The sequence below is a fragment of the Alexandromys fortis genome, unplaced genomic scaffold (assembly GCF_014885135.2).
Source record: "Alexandromys fortis isolate MF-2015 unplaced genomic scaffold, M_Fortis_MF-2015_v1.1 scaffold_9, whole genome shotgun sequence".
NCBI lineage: Eukaryota > Metazoa > Chordata > Mammalia > Rodentia > Cricetidae > Alexandromys > Alexandromys fortis.
The window spans coordinates 22,080,467-22,095,643 of record NW_026067892.1 but is presented as its reverse complement, the minus strand read 5'-3'; the positions used below and the strand labels follow the sequence as shown (position 1 = coordinate 22,095,643).

Below are 15,177 nucleotides of genomic sequence, written 5' to 3'. Positions count from 1 at the left end.
AACAGAGGGGGAAAGCAAGGAGAGAGAGAGAGAGAGAGAGAGAGAGAGAGAGAGAGAGAGAGAGACCTTAAAAGGGGTAGCATTGTGGGATTATTAAGAAACCAGGCACTAGGAAAACTCCTAAGAAACCCACAGTTGATGTGGGATTCCCTTTGTATGCTGTGCATACAATTGGATAATAAAGAAGCTGATTTGGGCCTATAGATAGCAGAATAAACTAGGTGGGAAATGGATTAACTCAGTCAAGAGAGGAAAGTAACTATGATTTTCTGGACTTCAACCCCTTCAAAGACCTGAGACTGAAAATATTACTTGAATAAACAGGAAGATCAATCAAGCAGCTTCTAAAATGTACAAGAAATGACAGAGATAACTGACTACTTAGGCAACCACCCAAAGTCTCATTTGCATCACTGGGGCAACCACCTTTGGCTAAGGCCTTTAGTAACTGACAGACCATTTTCAGAAGCAGGAAAATTTGAAAAACTGTCTTACCCTGTCTTGCCAAGTTTGCTCAGTCTTTTTGCTTGTATCCTGCTTATCCAGTCTGGACCCCATGCATTTTGTGAATTGTTGAGGCAGGGGCAGTTCCTTTCCCAAAGGCCAATTTTGCCAAGAAGCAAACAGCCCCAAGTGGACTGTCTTCAGTGTGCAACCTTCTCTCAGAAATAGATTAATGTTGCCAGGAACAATCGTGACTCATGTCAACAGAATCCTAAGTTATTTAAATGCAATAATCTACAGTTCTTCGAAGTTTTTGGAGATTGCCTATCTATCTGAAATATATCTCTGAACATCTAGAAAGCTAACTAAATGATGACAATGTTGGATTAGTACAGATGACAATCTATTAATCTGTATTTCTTAACTATATATTACATTTTAAAATGAGTTGCACAAACAACATTTCTTAAACAAAAGCAGAAATACATATATTCAGTATAATAAAAGGACCTTAAATTTCTATCAATAGACCAAGGTCCATACCAGTGCAAAGTATTCATTTCTATATCATATGCTCCTTTAAATGAAAACAACCACTTATAAACAACCATTTGGGAATATGGTTGGGATGTACAGTTCAGCCTGTTTTCAAAATACTTGATATCTGAAATTGCCAATCTTAGTGTTTGTTTTGTGTAAAATTATCTGATTAGCCTCCTTCTGCATATTAAAAAAAAAGAGGACCTATTGGTTCACATCAACAAGAGATTTGCTGTTGAATTTGGTAAAAATTTCCAGCAAATAAGGGATATTTCTGTGCGTAGAAGGGAAGCTATAGCTCGATATCATTGTGTTCTATCCACTCAGCTCACTATGTCCTGTCACTCAGCCATCACTAGCCAATCGGAGGCTTCAGAAAACCCGCCAGTCAGGTGGGAGTGTTCTTCCGATTTCCAGGCTAGTTTTTCTCTCTTGAGGATATTAGAAGTTGCTCTGCTCTGCAGCCTCTTGGACTCCCTTTGGGTAGAGCGTGGTTGAGCTGTGCAGCCAGGCCATGGAGAGTTATGCGCATCTGTCATCAAACAAGAAAAACTGGCAGGCCATGGTGAGCAAGAAGCCACTGTCGCCAAACTGTGTGGAGCCGGCTGAGTCATTAGGGCCCGTGTGATGGGTCCGTCCTTGTCCGGGTGGGAGGTAGTGAGCAGTTGCAGAGTTCGGCATGTTTCTGCTGTTCCTGCACGATTCGCCCATGATCCTTATCATTCCGTGGGCTGAGGCAGCAGCCTCCAAAAAATGTAACTCTTCAGGCTGCATCTGTGAAGAGAATTTGGAGGGGGGTCATATTTGGAAATGTCTGCCTTGCTGATGTTTCTGTAAAATCTTTGTGCCTGTACGTGCTTGCTTTGTCACTATGGAAGGTAGATTTGCCAAACTCTGAGAAGTGTGGTCTCTCTAGTATCTTCCAGATGGTCTGCGCTTATAAACTGTAACATTTAGTTTAGGACCCAACTGGAATTTATTTTGTGGAGCTTTTAAATGATAGTTTCTGTGTACAGCAGTGTTCCACTGCTAAACCTATGTAGAAGAGTAGAATTGGTGGTACTAGTAATGATGGTATAAGCACTTACCAAATCTTAAAGAGACATTAAGTCTTTATTTTTTTTTCTTGTCTTTATTTTGGTGGTTTATTAGTTTTCTCCAATTTTTAGTGTTTTTCTGCATTTCTTTGAATGATTTATTGATTTCCTACAATTCTGTCTTCTTGAATTTAAGGGATTCATTTTTTTTTTTTTTTAAGAACTCTGTCATCTTGATATAGTTGGTCTTAATGCCTTGTTCTTATACTTCAGCCCTGTCGGGATATAATGAGCAGCCAAGATAGCACACCTGGGCTCTGCAGGTGACATCCTTGCCTTGCTGTTATGGATTATGTTCCTAGGCTGGTGTCTAGGAATGTGAGTTTGAGATGATTAAATTTAGGTACTGATTTCTGGATTAGTCCTCCTTGGATGGGAGGGTTTTCCCTTGGTTTCTGTGTGTTCTCAGGAATTTCAGTGTACGTAGCACGTGAGTAGTGCCTTTTACTGGCCTTGGCTGTAAACCCTCTCTGGTGTTGGAAGCTGGAGAAACCAGTAGGGGATTATCCTAGGTATTTACCAGAGGCCTGGAGAGTGGGGAGGGGGAGGGGAAACTGTCTCTGGTGGTCTAGACCAGTTTTAGGGGTAACTGTGAAAATTGGGTCTGGGGTAACAGCGAATGTGGTAGATCTGCAGAGAGCCTGCCTGGTTTTCTGGCAGATGTGGCAAGTAGTTGAGCCAGGGGCTGGAGGTGTCTCAATCAGTTGTGGTGGGGACACAGAAATGAGGCAAGAAGGGACGGGCAGGTGGGGATGTGCTGTGGAGTCCATAAAGCCATAGACAGGGAAGAGGAAGTTGCAGGTGTTGATCTGTTGCCGTCCTAGGAAAACCCTGAGTTTTGCTTCTTGGGTAACAGATAATGAGGAAAGTCTGCAGGCAGCCTACCTGGTCACATACCCAAAATCTCAATCCTGATGCACCAGGTTCCCAGGCAGCATTTCTTTACTTTTCCACTTATTTAGGTTTCTGTTTTTGTTAATGAGTGAAAGACTTTTAGTTTGTTGGATAAAAAGTACTATGTAGGCTTCACATGCTACTTAGCAACTGTTCTTGGGGTTGACCTGAATATGGAGACCAGCACCCCAGTCTGGAGGCTCATATCTTTCTGTTTCTCCAGATCCGGGAGATCTAACACCATCTTTTCTGGTATGTCAACCATGCAGAACAAGTTGTTTTGGTTGTGTAATACAAGCCATACAATGTCTATTTAAAATTCTGTTTTCTTGCCTTTGTTTTGAATTGGTTTTCTTTTTTTTTTTTACTCTGATGCAAACATCTGATCATCGCTTATAGGAAGCAAAATAGTTTCTAAGTGATCCTAACAGACATCCTTTTCCTTATCATAAAGGAAGGAGACTAGCAGTGAGCAATATTTTCTTCCATTGAGGAACACCTAAAGGCATCCAGAAAATCTATTTAGTTTTAATGGGAAAAGTTCTCCTTCTCCAACCCACTTTGTATTATGGGAAAAGGACAGAACTGCAGGGCCCAGGGAGATTTCTTTGATTTTTATTTTGTTAGAATCTTGTAGTTCTAGTGTAAGGGCCCGTGGGAAATTAGCAGGTCTTTCTTTGTGTCTTTTATGATTTCTGTCTTTTGTGTTGTGTGATTTTATTATACTCTAATTATATTGTCGTTTCTCTGGAAAATGATGGATCGTCACTTACTTTTTTTTTATCCCTTCCATTTTTTTTTCTTCCTCACCTGGACTCACTCCCAGAGGATCTGCATGTTAGTCGCGTGGAAACAGTTTTTACCAGTAAATTTGTCCAGTAGACTACCTTCCTTTCAGGCATGTTGGTGCACCACCTGTTTGGAGACCAACTCCTAATCCCTCACAGGTCTGATGTAAAGTTCACAGTGTGTGAAGTTTCCGCCATGATGAAACTGACACCTGTTTCAAACAAGTGGCCCCAGATAGCCTGAGCTAATTTTATTTATACAATTTCAAAAGGTTACCCGAAGGGTTTAACAATAAAATTTGTTTCCTCAAATTTCAAATAATGCTTACCACAATTTCCAGCTTGTTCCCTTAACCTATCCTCCTTCTGTCTGCCAAGTTTCCCACTGGTAAACATTACCTACTTGATTCATAGTTTTACTATTAAGTCATAAAGAGTCCAGCAAACAACCACAGAGTTTTCTAACTAGGCTCACCTTCAGTTAGTGCAGTGTGCCCAGTTGGCAGCAATGGTGGTTCTAGCATCATGCAAAGTGAGAGAGAATTTTGCAGGTAGTGGTTAATGTTCCCCTCTAGTGAAATTTAAGTTCTCATAATAACTCAGAGCAGAAGGTGAATCAATTCATTCTACGTTCTGTGCTGTTCTGTCTCCTGTGGGGAACACACCAGGTTATTCCATCATCCCGTGAGCAGCATAACGTCAACGCTTATTCTTCACAGTTGGCATTGCTTAGCCCTTGCTCTCATGTCTCCTTCCTCTCAGCTTCCTATAGTATTGGCACAGCTATTTGAAATGAGGATGCTATGGCTGTCTATGGTTCTGATTCTTTTTTTAACTCCTCGCGTCTTTCCATTAACACCTGATATCATAAATTTATTTGTATTTTTCCTAGACTCTGTTGACTAAAATCATTGTCTGCAAAGCAGTTATTCAGATTTGTAATATCACGAACTAGTGGGACACTTTTCAAGCTAGTCACAAAATGCCATGAAAAAGATACCTTGCTATTCTCGAGAATCCTGAATTCATGGTCACACTTGAAACATCAAAGGCTTTAGGAGCTGAGTCAGGGTCACTGTATGTTTTTAACAACATCCCCTTGGTTCTCACTCAGAGGAGTCATCAGAGGAAAGCTTTTTCTATGTAAAAGCCATTTCATTCGTAATCTAAAAAATAAAACTTTAGGCAGCCAACAATAATTTGTATAAGGGAAGCGGGAAAAGCAGGTAGTACATAGGATCCTGGGATCATGCCCAGAAGTATGCAGCAAACTATCCCTCAGCCTTGCCAAAAAAAAAAAAAAAAAAAAAAAAGGGTTAAATTCTCCATGGCTTTGCCAGAAGTTGAACTTGTCCATGCTATTCTCAGACTTTGTCTGCCAAAGAAGTCACATGACCCTTTGACGAGATCCTTGAGTTTTTGCTCTTTCAGAGACATTCAATGGGAAAGAATATTACTTTTCTGCCGTTTTTTTGTTTTGTTTTGTTTTGTTTGGGGGGGGTTGGGGGTTTCAAAACAGGTTTTTCTCTTTTTGCTTGCAGTCTCTCCTGAAACGAGCTCCTTAGGCCAAACGGACCTTGAACTCTCAAAAACTATCTATCCTTCCTCTGTCTTCCACATCCTGGGATTAGAGACACGTGTCACCACGGCCCAGCCAATATTCTGTTCTTGAGAAGAGGCTTGCCTCTCTTCAGTTCTTTTCACCGCTATGTTTACCAGTTGTTACTATCATCATTGTTTGTGGTTTTGCTCTTTAAGTTATTAATGTGGTGAGCACATTCATTTTTTTTAAACCATCTCTTATGTTATTGTCTCTGTGTCCTTCTTAGCTTGAATTGCCAACATGCCAGGGCCTACAGTCATCACTGTAGCATGAATTCTAATTGATCTTAATAATAAAAATTCAGAGACAGCTATTAGGGGGCGAAACTGAAGGATCAGAGAAGCAGAAGAACCAGCCACTAGAGAGATTTTGGCCTCTACCAATGCTCAGACCGGAGGGGCGATCCTGTCCTCAGACTGCATCCACAGACTTACTGCCTCCGACTGCATCCAGTTCTTGTCTCCTCCCTCCTTATATTCCTCTCTTTCTGCAGTCATATCACCGCTAGCTTCACTTGCCTAGTGCTGGGATTAAAGGCCTGTGATCCCAGGGACTAGAATCTCCCTTTTGTGAGCTCTCTTTTTCTTTAAGGCAGGATCAGGGTGGCATTGAACCAACAGAGATCCATCTCTGCTCTGCATCCTGAGAGTAAAGTAACTGCCGCCAGTGACTGACCACATGTATCTTAGATCTGCACTCTGAACACCAGGCAAGTTTTATATGTTAAAACAAAAAATATCACTACACATCTGAGGAAACATTAATTGAGGCTGGACCACTATCACAGTGTTTTGCAGAGGAATTTAGCACTAGACAGTTGCAGAGGGCAGTCATATGGTGAGCTTGAGGTAGGAAATGTCAAGGCGTTCAGCGCCACTGAAGAGGAGGCTCTTTCTTGCTCAGCACTGGATGCCTAGGACGGACTCCATCCAGCTAAGCCTTCACTCTATGCTAGGAAGAGAAAAAGATTCTGATCTCAAGTGAGCAACTTCACACTCAATCTGCTATAACTCGGTTACAAGTGTGGCGGGGTTTATTACAACATAGACTGAAAATTAGGTTCAATCTTTGTGGTTTTATCGTTTCTGTATACTAAAAAAGACGCAAAATTTAAAGTCATGGATTCTTGGTCTGTGATTGCCTTCCAGTACTGTTACAGGCATCTGTGTTTGCCAAACATACACATTTAGACCTTGTCTCCCCTGAGAAAAATCATTCTAACAAATAAAAAGATAGATACATCTGCCTCTGCCTTCTAAGTGCTGGAATTAAATGCATGAGTCAATGCACCCAGCATGCGTATTGTTTTTTGTTGTTAGTTTTTATTACTAATAGGACATACAAATTCTCTGATATTGACCTAGTTCTGCCTTTCTCTTGCAAGGCGTATCTCATTCGAAGCTTGCAGAAATAACAGGGGTGAACCTCCTATTCAGCTTCCTTCTGTAGTGATGCAGTGATAGCATTACGATGTCCCTGTCATAAAACAAGTGTAAGAAGCACCAGAATTAGGTGACTGTACTGTCAAAGACATACATTTACAATGTTGTTGGTATCACCCCTTTTGTTTTCCACATGTATGGGATATATTAGAATGTAGTGACCTATGATGATGTGCATGTGAACTTCACCCAGGAAGAGTGGGCTTTGCTGGACCCTTCCCAGAAGAATCTCTATAATGATGTGATGCTGGAGACCTTCAGGAACCTCACTGCTATTGGTAAGATGGTCAAAATTACTTCATGTTTTAAAATGAGGGGACTAGTGTTTCCTGGTTATTGGTGGTCTTGTGTAATTTTGATTGATAAAGAGGAAGAGTGTGGTGAATAAATCATATATGGTGCTAAGGTTTATTAAAGATAATAACTTAAATTTTGCACAATTTCCAATAATATATACTTTCTGGTATTATTTTTAGGCTACAATTGGGAAAGTCATTATATTGAAGAGTATTCTCAAAGTTCGAGAAGACGTGGAAGGTAATTTACATATGCAAGATTATATACATATGCATTTGAAAAAATTTTAATGTGACTTGGAAGTTTTAAAGAGAAGCAACAATATAAAAAAAAACACAACTTAAATTGTATTGATGATTATTAAATTTCCCAAAAACCATGTACTTCAATGTTAGGTAGGAAGGTTGTGTTTGCAGAGCATTAGGAAAGAAAACAAGGAAGCAGTGCCTCAACAGATATCACCATTTGAATCACAGCAGAGTGAGAGCTGTGCTGTGGAACCACCAGTCTGTGTAGTTTGGTACCACTCATATTACAATAGGTGTACACTTTGCACATGTTAAGAGCATATGTCCAAAACCTTCTACTAAGCAAGCAGTCCATAGGAAAGCCAGTGTGACTTATATACTGGTGATGGGTTTGCTAAGTTTATTGAGCTGGGTCGATAGAGTCAAGGGACAGTATTTGTAGAGAAACTGTAATCCCTGTACCACGTGTCTATGAGGAGCAGAGAGTCATACTGTGTAAATGCAATGTGGAAACCTTTTATTTGTTATTCTTCCTTTAATAGATAAATCGTATGTCAGTCTGGATAGAAACCATATGAGCATTGGCGTATGGAAAGAATTTACACTGTCTCTCCCAGAAAAATTAGAAGATACGTAATAGTCTCTGGTTAGACTAGACTTGATGATTGTGATTCAAGGTTATAAGTAATTGATTTTCCAGCTTCATTGGGAATACATCAATCTCACACTAGAAAAGCCTTACGAGTACTAGGGATTTGAAAACACTTCTGTTTGTCATGGTTCACTTTGCAAATGTAGTATGACTGACACTCTTGGAAAATATCTGACTGTATTAAGTGTGTTAGTGCTCTGAGTCTTTCCAGTGCTCTTCACATATGTGAAAAATCTTATATAGAAAACAGAAGCTCTGAATGTGAACCATGGAATACAAGCTCTTACCACAAAGACCTCTTCAGAGATGCAAAACAACCCTTAATAAAAGTTAAAACATGAGTTTAAACAAATTGATAAAACCTTAACTTATGAGTTTTTTTTTTTTAAGTTTTAAAGCTAAGAGGCTAAGAGCACTGGGTGTTCTCTCTGAGGTCCTGAGTTCAAATCCCAGAAACCACATGGTGCCTCACAGCAAACTGTAAAGAGGCCTGGTCCACTCTTCCGGCACTGAAGTATACAGGCAGGAGGAACATTGTATACATCATAAAATTAGACCAAACTGTAAAATCAATTTATGCCAATGTAAAGATTTACCAGTGTAATGAACGTGGTAAAACTTTTACTTGTGCCAAGTAACCTTCTGAATGTAGTTAATGTGTTCATTCCTTTACACATTACAGTCCTCTTGAATGGCATGAGAGAATTCACACGGAAGCGAAGACCTATAAAAGTATTCAAGATGATGAATCCATTGCATATCACAGTCAACTGCGAATTTATAAAAGAGCACATACCGGAGAGAAGTCCTACAAATGTCATCAGTGTGCTAAAGCTTTTACATCTCCCCGAGGTCTTCAAATGCATGAAAGAACACATACAGGAGAGAAACCCTACAAATGTAACCAGTGTGACAAAGCTTTTGCATATCTTCATCATATTATAATTCATGAGAGGACACATACTCTAGAGAAACCTTACAAGTGTAATCAGTGTGCTAAAGCTTTTATATCTTCCGGTCATCTTCAAATACATATAAGAACACATACTGGAGAGAAACCCTACAAATGTAATCAATGTGATAAAGCCTTTACATATCACAGTGGTCTTTTAAATCATAAAAGAACACATAGCAGAAAGAAACACTATGAATGAAATCAGTGTGGTAACGCCCTTGCAATTCATAGTAATTGTCAAAAGTATAAAGGAACAGATACAGGAAAGAAACCCTATGAATGTGACTAATGTTGAAAAGCCTTTGCATGTATCAGAAGTCTTCAAATTCATAAGAAAATATACTATACAGACACCTTATCAATATAGTCAGTGTGGTATTTTTTTTATTTGTTTGCTTAGTAGAAGGTTTTGGACATGTACTTATCACCTTTTCAATGTGTATGCCTATTGTAATATGAGTGCTATGAAAATACACAGATGGGCAGTTCTACAGCACAGCTCTCCCTCAGCTGTGACTCAGATGGTGATAACTGTTGAGGCACTCTTTCCTTGTCTTCTTTCTTAATGCCTTGCAAACACAGCTTTCCTACCTGGCATTGAGGTGTATCACTTTTTGAGAATTTAATAATCATCAAATCACTTTAAGCTGTGTTTATTTGCATTATTGTTTTTCTTTCAAAAATCCAGGACACATTAAAATTTCCTGAAAGGCACATTTATGTCAGCATGCATATATGTAAATTACCTTCCATTTCTTCTAGAACTATGAGAATGCTCTTCAATATCATGAACTTCCCAATTGGAGCCTAAAATATAATACCATAAAATGCGAGATCGCTGCCACGGTGCAAGAGTGGCACTTTTATCTCAGGGAAACAAACACCTGGCTAAGGCATTTATGTCTGGTACTGCAAACCTAGACAAATAACCTTGGCTGAAGGCTGTTGGAGACCAGCTTTGACAAGTATACCACTTACCAGGGTGGGGAATGAGGACCAGAAAAATAAATAAAGAGAATGAAGACGTGGGTGAAAATAAAACAGACACAGGAAGGTACTGGGAGGGAGCACCAATGAATATGAAATTGCCCACATTTAATTTTCATTTGCTTAAAATACCCAGACCACAAAAGGTAGGAATAAGATAAAAAAATTCATTAACATGATACAAAAAAATTAACAGAGTGGTTGAAGTATTGTGGCCTAAAACCTGTTGCCTGAACAAGACCAGTAAAGCTCACACCCTAGACCAAAACATTCTGTAGGCAAACCACTCCCTGGGTGGAAGCCATTGTTATCTCCCTAATGGAGCGGGATCTTAGTTGGATCCCTAGACTTTTGTTAGAGGTAGAAAGAGATTTACATTTTTATACCTGAAACACGAGGTCTGAATATTAGCCACACCTGTTGACAATAACCTTGAGAGCACAGAACTCTCTGCTCTGAATCAAGGTGGGGCCTTTATTTGAGGTAGAAACAGAGGATAACCTTGAAGGAACAGAAGTAAGTTCCAACTCTCTGACCTTTGGTCAGGATGGAGAGGATCTACTTCTGTGGGCCTTCTAAGTGTCCAAAACACCAAGTAACCACACCCTAGGCCAGGGTGTGTAACCTTAGTAGCTGTCTACAACTTTCAGCAAACTGAAATTCTCTGACCTTCAGACCCACATTTTTGCTCCTCCACCGAAGACTTCGTGGACCAGAGAGTAGAAGAGAAAGGGAGTACCTCCATTTTTAAAAACCAATGCATGATCTTGTACCCACAGAGTACAGCAAATGGCCCTCAGCAAAGCAGTTTCCTTTTGAATATGAGACTTAACCTGTCAAAATGCAAGGAAGTGACTATGTATGCCATGCTAATCTAGACTGAAGGATCTGCAGTTGTGTCTTTTATGGGGCCTGTAAACCCTGCCTCTCAATAATGTGATTACATATACGAGAGACCCCTGACAACAGCAGTTCATGTGCAAATGTGGACAGGGCAATCCCACATGCAACACCACTAGAAGAACTACCGGTTGTCATTGCCTATGAAGGGGGGGGGGGATGTTTCTCCTACAGGGACAAGATCCCACATAGGCTGTTCAGTCCCCATTGGTCCAATCTGGACACAGGGAAAAATGATCAAGGCTGATTGGACTCAGTAGGTTAGAAACACATGTGTGTAAGTATGTGCACAAACCACACATACACATGCGTGTTGCTCAGTAGAGAGATCATAATTTGGGGAGAGGTCCATGAGGTAAACTGAGGCACAAAGGGAAATGGGCTTGGTGGAAGGTATTTAGATGCAGTTTTCATATGTGAAGTTCTCAACGGACCTAAAAGAACTAGTTCGTAGTTGGGCAGCAATATTGAGAAAATGTGAAAACTGCATCTGGGAATTTGAGGACTAGTTCACCAAGTTATTGAAAATGTTTTCCCAAAGTAAAGGAAAAAACACAAATGGAATAATTGTTGGAGGTTGCTCCAGCTGAGAAATACAAATTAATGGATTAAAATGACCTACCACAATGTAGTACAAGGAATATTAAAAATCGGTGAAGAAAATAATGGTTTTGGTCATGTTTTGTATTGTTTTAATTTTAGGCTATTGAGGCAGAAACAGGAATGATAAGCCATGAGGAGTTAATGATGTAACTTTTGAGTTCACAAAGTAAAGGATTTAACATAGCCCTCAGCACGGCGTTAAACAAGAGAGAGGCCTCTTAGGGATGTGGATTTTGGATTATAATAATAATAATTATTATTATTTGGGTTTTCAAGGCAGGGTTTCTCTGTGTTATGGAGCCTGTCGGGACACTGGCTCTCTAGACCAGGCGACTTTCTCTGCCTCCTGAGAGGTGGGATTCAAGGTCTGTGTCATCACTGCTCAGCTTGGATGCTGGATTCTTAACAGAGCCTGCCTTTTTGTTTCAGAGTATTAGGTCTTTGAAGACAGGAGTTCCCCAGAATCCGTTGATGGTGGATTTAGGTGTGATTACAAGTCAACAGTGTACTGATATCGACCGATGACCCGTTAACTCAGGATAAACTAGAAGCAGAGACTGAACCCCAATCCGACCTCCAGAAACCCAGTCTGTTCTCATACTGAAAGGAGACCCTGGAATGGAAGAAGTGAGGGGAGATGCAGCCCGGATGGGATGTCTCTGCACAAAAGGCAGAGAACAAGCAAGAATTCTACCCTAACCCTGCAATCACAGGACCCAGCTGCAGTCCAGGTCAGCCTGAAATCACTATAGAGCAGACGCGGTCACATGACTGCAACCTGACCAATGAGGAAGTTCTGATTGGCTACCCAATGTGATTGGCTCATTTCTGTATGTATCACCAATCAGGTCGCAGATCAGAACCCACGGCACGAGGGATGTGGCTAAGAGTCAGTTGGTGGCAGTTATGTGCTGTTGGAGGCAGGGCTTTCACTTGGAGGACACCAGTGGCCGAGGCAGTGCGCACAGACATTGCAGTGTGGCACGGATTGGAAGGAGTTTCTGATCTGCTCAAGCAACACCAGGTACGTCCTGATTGACTGCTGTCTACCAAGACTGTTTTGCTTTCATGGGACCCACACTGTTCTTTTCTTCTAGTTGTTGTTTTTTCTATTTCTTTCTTTCTTTCTTTCTTTCTTTCTTTCTTTCTTTCTTTCTTTCTTTCTTCCTTCCTTCCTTCCTTCCTTCCTTCCTTCCTTCCTTCCTTCCTTTCCTTTCCTTTCCTTTCTTTCTTCCTCCTCCTCCTCCTTCTTATTCTTCTTTTTCCTCCTCTTCTTCCTTTTTTTTTTCAAAACCACTTTGGAGTGTGGATTAGGCCAACAGCTCTTCTTCCCAAGTGTGGTTAGTCAGGAGCCCAGGCCAGGATTCTGAACCATCTAGGACTCTGAGCAATACTGTTTTGTCTAAAGAGTCTGTGGTGGCTGAGACACCCAGGCTCCTTCCCAGAACACTGTGAATGTGTCCCAGGGATACCACTGTCCTACTCTATGTCCTCCCTGGCCTGTCTTATGTTCCCTCAAAATTGCCTTTGGAGACTAACAAGTCACATATCACAAAACCATCTTCATTTGCAACTGTTTTCTGGAAAAAGACTGAATTTTATTCTTGGAACTATGCACTTTTTGTCCTATATTCTCTTCATTGTTTTATTTGTTAAAATTTATATTAGAATTGCCCTTCTGTTGTTAAGTGATGAACTCACTTTGAGCATGAAGATGGCCATGTTTTTGGGTTGTTGGACTTGCTAGGTTTCAATTTCTTTCATTAAGGATTATCGCATCTAGATACGTGAACTTCGCTTACACCTTCTGTATATTTTACACTTAGGATTATTTTGTATTATTTATTTTGCTGTGTGTGTTTATCAGTTTGTGTTGCAACCCAGACACATGGAATTTAGAGGGAAACTTGTGGCTCTAGGTGCTGGTTTTCCTACTGGGGGATAAGGGAAGAAGCTGAAGTCATCAGGTCTGGCAGTGGCTCCTGCAGACTGTATAGAACATGCTCTAAAGTGTCTCCTTCCCCTTACTGAATACTTGGAGGAATATTAGTGTTATTTTTTTCAAAGTTGGGTAGAATTTATATATGAATACATTCATATTAGTTTTTCATTTTATTGATATTTCATCACTGGAAATCTTTTATACAATGTATCTTGATTCTTCCCCCCCCATTCTGCCCAAACCCTCCTCAGCTCCCCACCCTTACAGAAATATGGTTTATATATTTTTTATGTTAAAAAAAATTAATAAATCCCAGCATTCGGGAGGCAAAGGCAGGCGGATCTCTGTGAGTTCGAGGCCAGCCTGGTCTACAAGAGCTAGTGCCAGGACAGGCTCCAAAGCTACAGAGAAACCCTGTCTCGAAAAAAATAAAAAATAAGAATTAATAAAACAGAGACCAAAAAAACCAGATAAGCATTCAAGACCTATAAGATGCCCAAAGAAAAGAAAATGAGCCCAATTGTGTACCAAAGTTTATTGTTCCATTTTGAGTTTGGCATTAATTTAGGGCATGCTAAGATACCCAGTAAAAACCATTAGAGAAAACAAAATTCTTCCTTTACCATCAGAAAACAATTGCACATGTCTTGTTGGTTAGGTTTGGAACCCTGCATCCACGTCCACTTCTCAGTGCTAGAACCTCCATCTGTTTGAACCTTTGTATACTTTTGTGTATTGCTACAGTCTCTGAATTCATGTTTTCCTCAGTCATGTTATATGTGGAATACAGTGTTTCTTTGTTTCCTTGGAAACAAAGTCTCTTCCTATTTCCTCTTCTGTCTAGCTCCCTCAACCTTGAGGGAAGGTTTTCCTGAATCCATCCCATTTAGGACTGCGATCCCAAAGTCTCACACACTCTACATTGTTGTGAGTCTCAGTGTTGGTTCCGTCACCTCAAGAATGAGGTACACTGGCACGGGCTGTTTGAGATATACATGTACATACATACATACAAACATACATACATACAAACATACATACACATACATCTAGATATAGCCATATATCATCAAGAGACATTGTATCACTGTGTCCTTTAGCAGAATAATAGTATCAGGTTTTCCCCAGGCCCCTGAATGACCGACTCAGTTTCTTGGTCCCTTTAGCAGTGTCAGGTATGGCTTCCATCTCCTGGAGTGGCCTTCAATCCAATCAAAATTGGTTGCTTGCTGCAAGAGTATTTGGACAGTATTTTAGGAGTCCACTTTGCAGAAGGGTCCTTGTTGTTCTAGGGTTTGTAGCTGGATGACATTGATGATTGTCTCTCTCCTCCAGTTGCCTGCAGAATACATTCCTGTATCATGAACATCAGTCAGTGGTGAAGCTTCTAGTTATGCACCAGCTCAACTTCTCTGTGTTGGCTGCCATACATGCGAGTGGTCTTCGTCAATAGGGCACAACAGTAAGGTTGCAGAATAAGCCAGTGGGTTTTCATGGGGTTCTGTTCCAGGTATTCAGAAAGATAGAATCCAATCATGTCACTGGACCAAAGCTTTATTCTTGAGATTTTTCTCAAAGAATATTGAACTATGTTTCTCACTATTGATCTGCTTAGGTTTTTATTTGCCCTCTTTTCAGTTTTGGTAGGTGACACATGTAGACATTTGTCCCTTTGCTCCAGTTTTATAATTCATACGATTGTAGGATTTAAAATAGTTCCAGATAAAGGAACATGGGAACAAGAGTGGTCAGGGACACCACAGGAACACAGCCCAAAGAATCAAT

At 40.4% G+C, this 15,177-nt stretch overlaps 1 protein-coding gene across 6 annotated transcripts in view; it reads left to right on the top strand.

Moving 5' to 3' along the window:
• The first annotated feature begins 1,396 nt into the window (after positions 1 to 1,396).
• The window catches only part of LOC126499181 (zinc finger protein 120-like), a 38,033-nt gene continuing 24,252 nt past the window's right edge, over positions 1,397 to 15,177 (top strand). For 2 of the 6 annotated variants that reach the window (XR_007591026.1, XR_007591024.1), the window contains exons 1-2: positions 10,830 to 12,181; positions 12,299 to 12,474. Coding sequence is in view for 3 of the 6 variants with exons in the window: in XM_050138287.1 (XP_049994244.1) it covers positions 12,088 to 12,181; positions 12,299 to 12,474 (270 nt within the window). In the remaining 3 variants the exon portion in view is untranslated. Of the gene's footprint in view, positions 1,550 to 6,959; positions 7,087 to 7,284; positions 7,350 to 10,829; positions 12,182 to 12,298; positions 12,475 to 15,177 lie in introns of those variants that run through there. The other 4 variants (XM_050138303.1, XR_007591023.1, XM_050138287.1 and 1 more) reach the window with 4 other exon arrangements.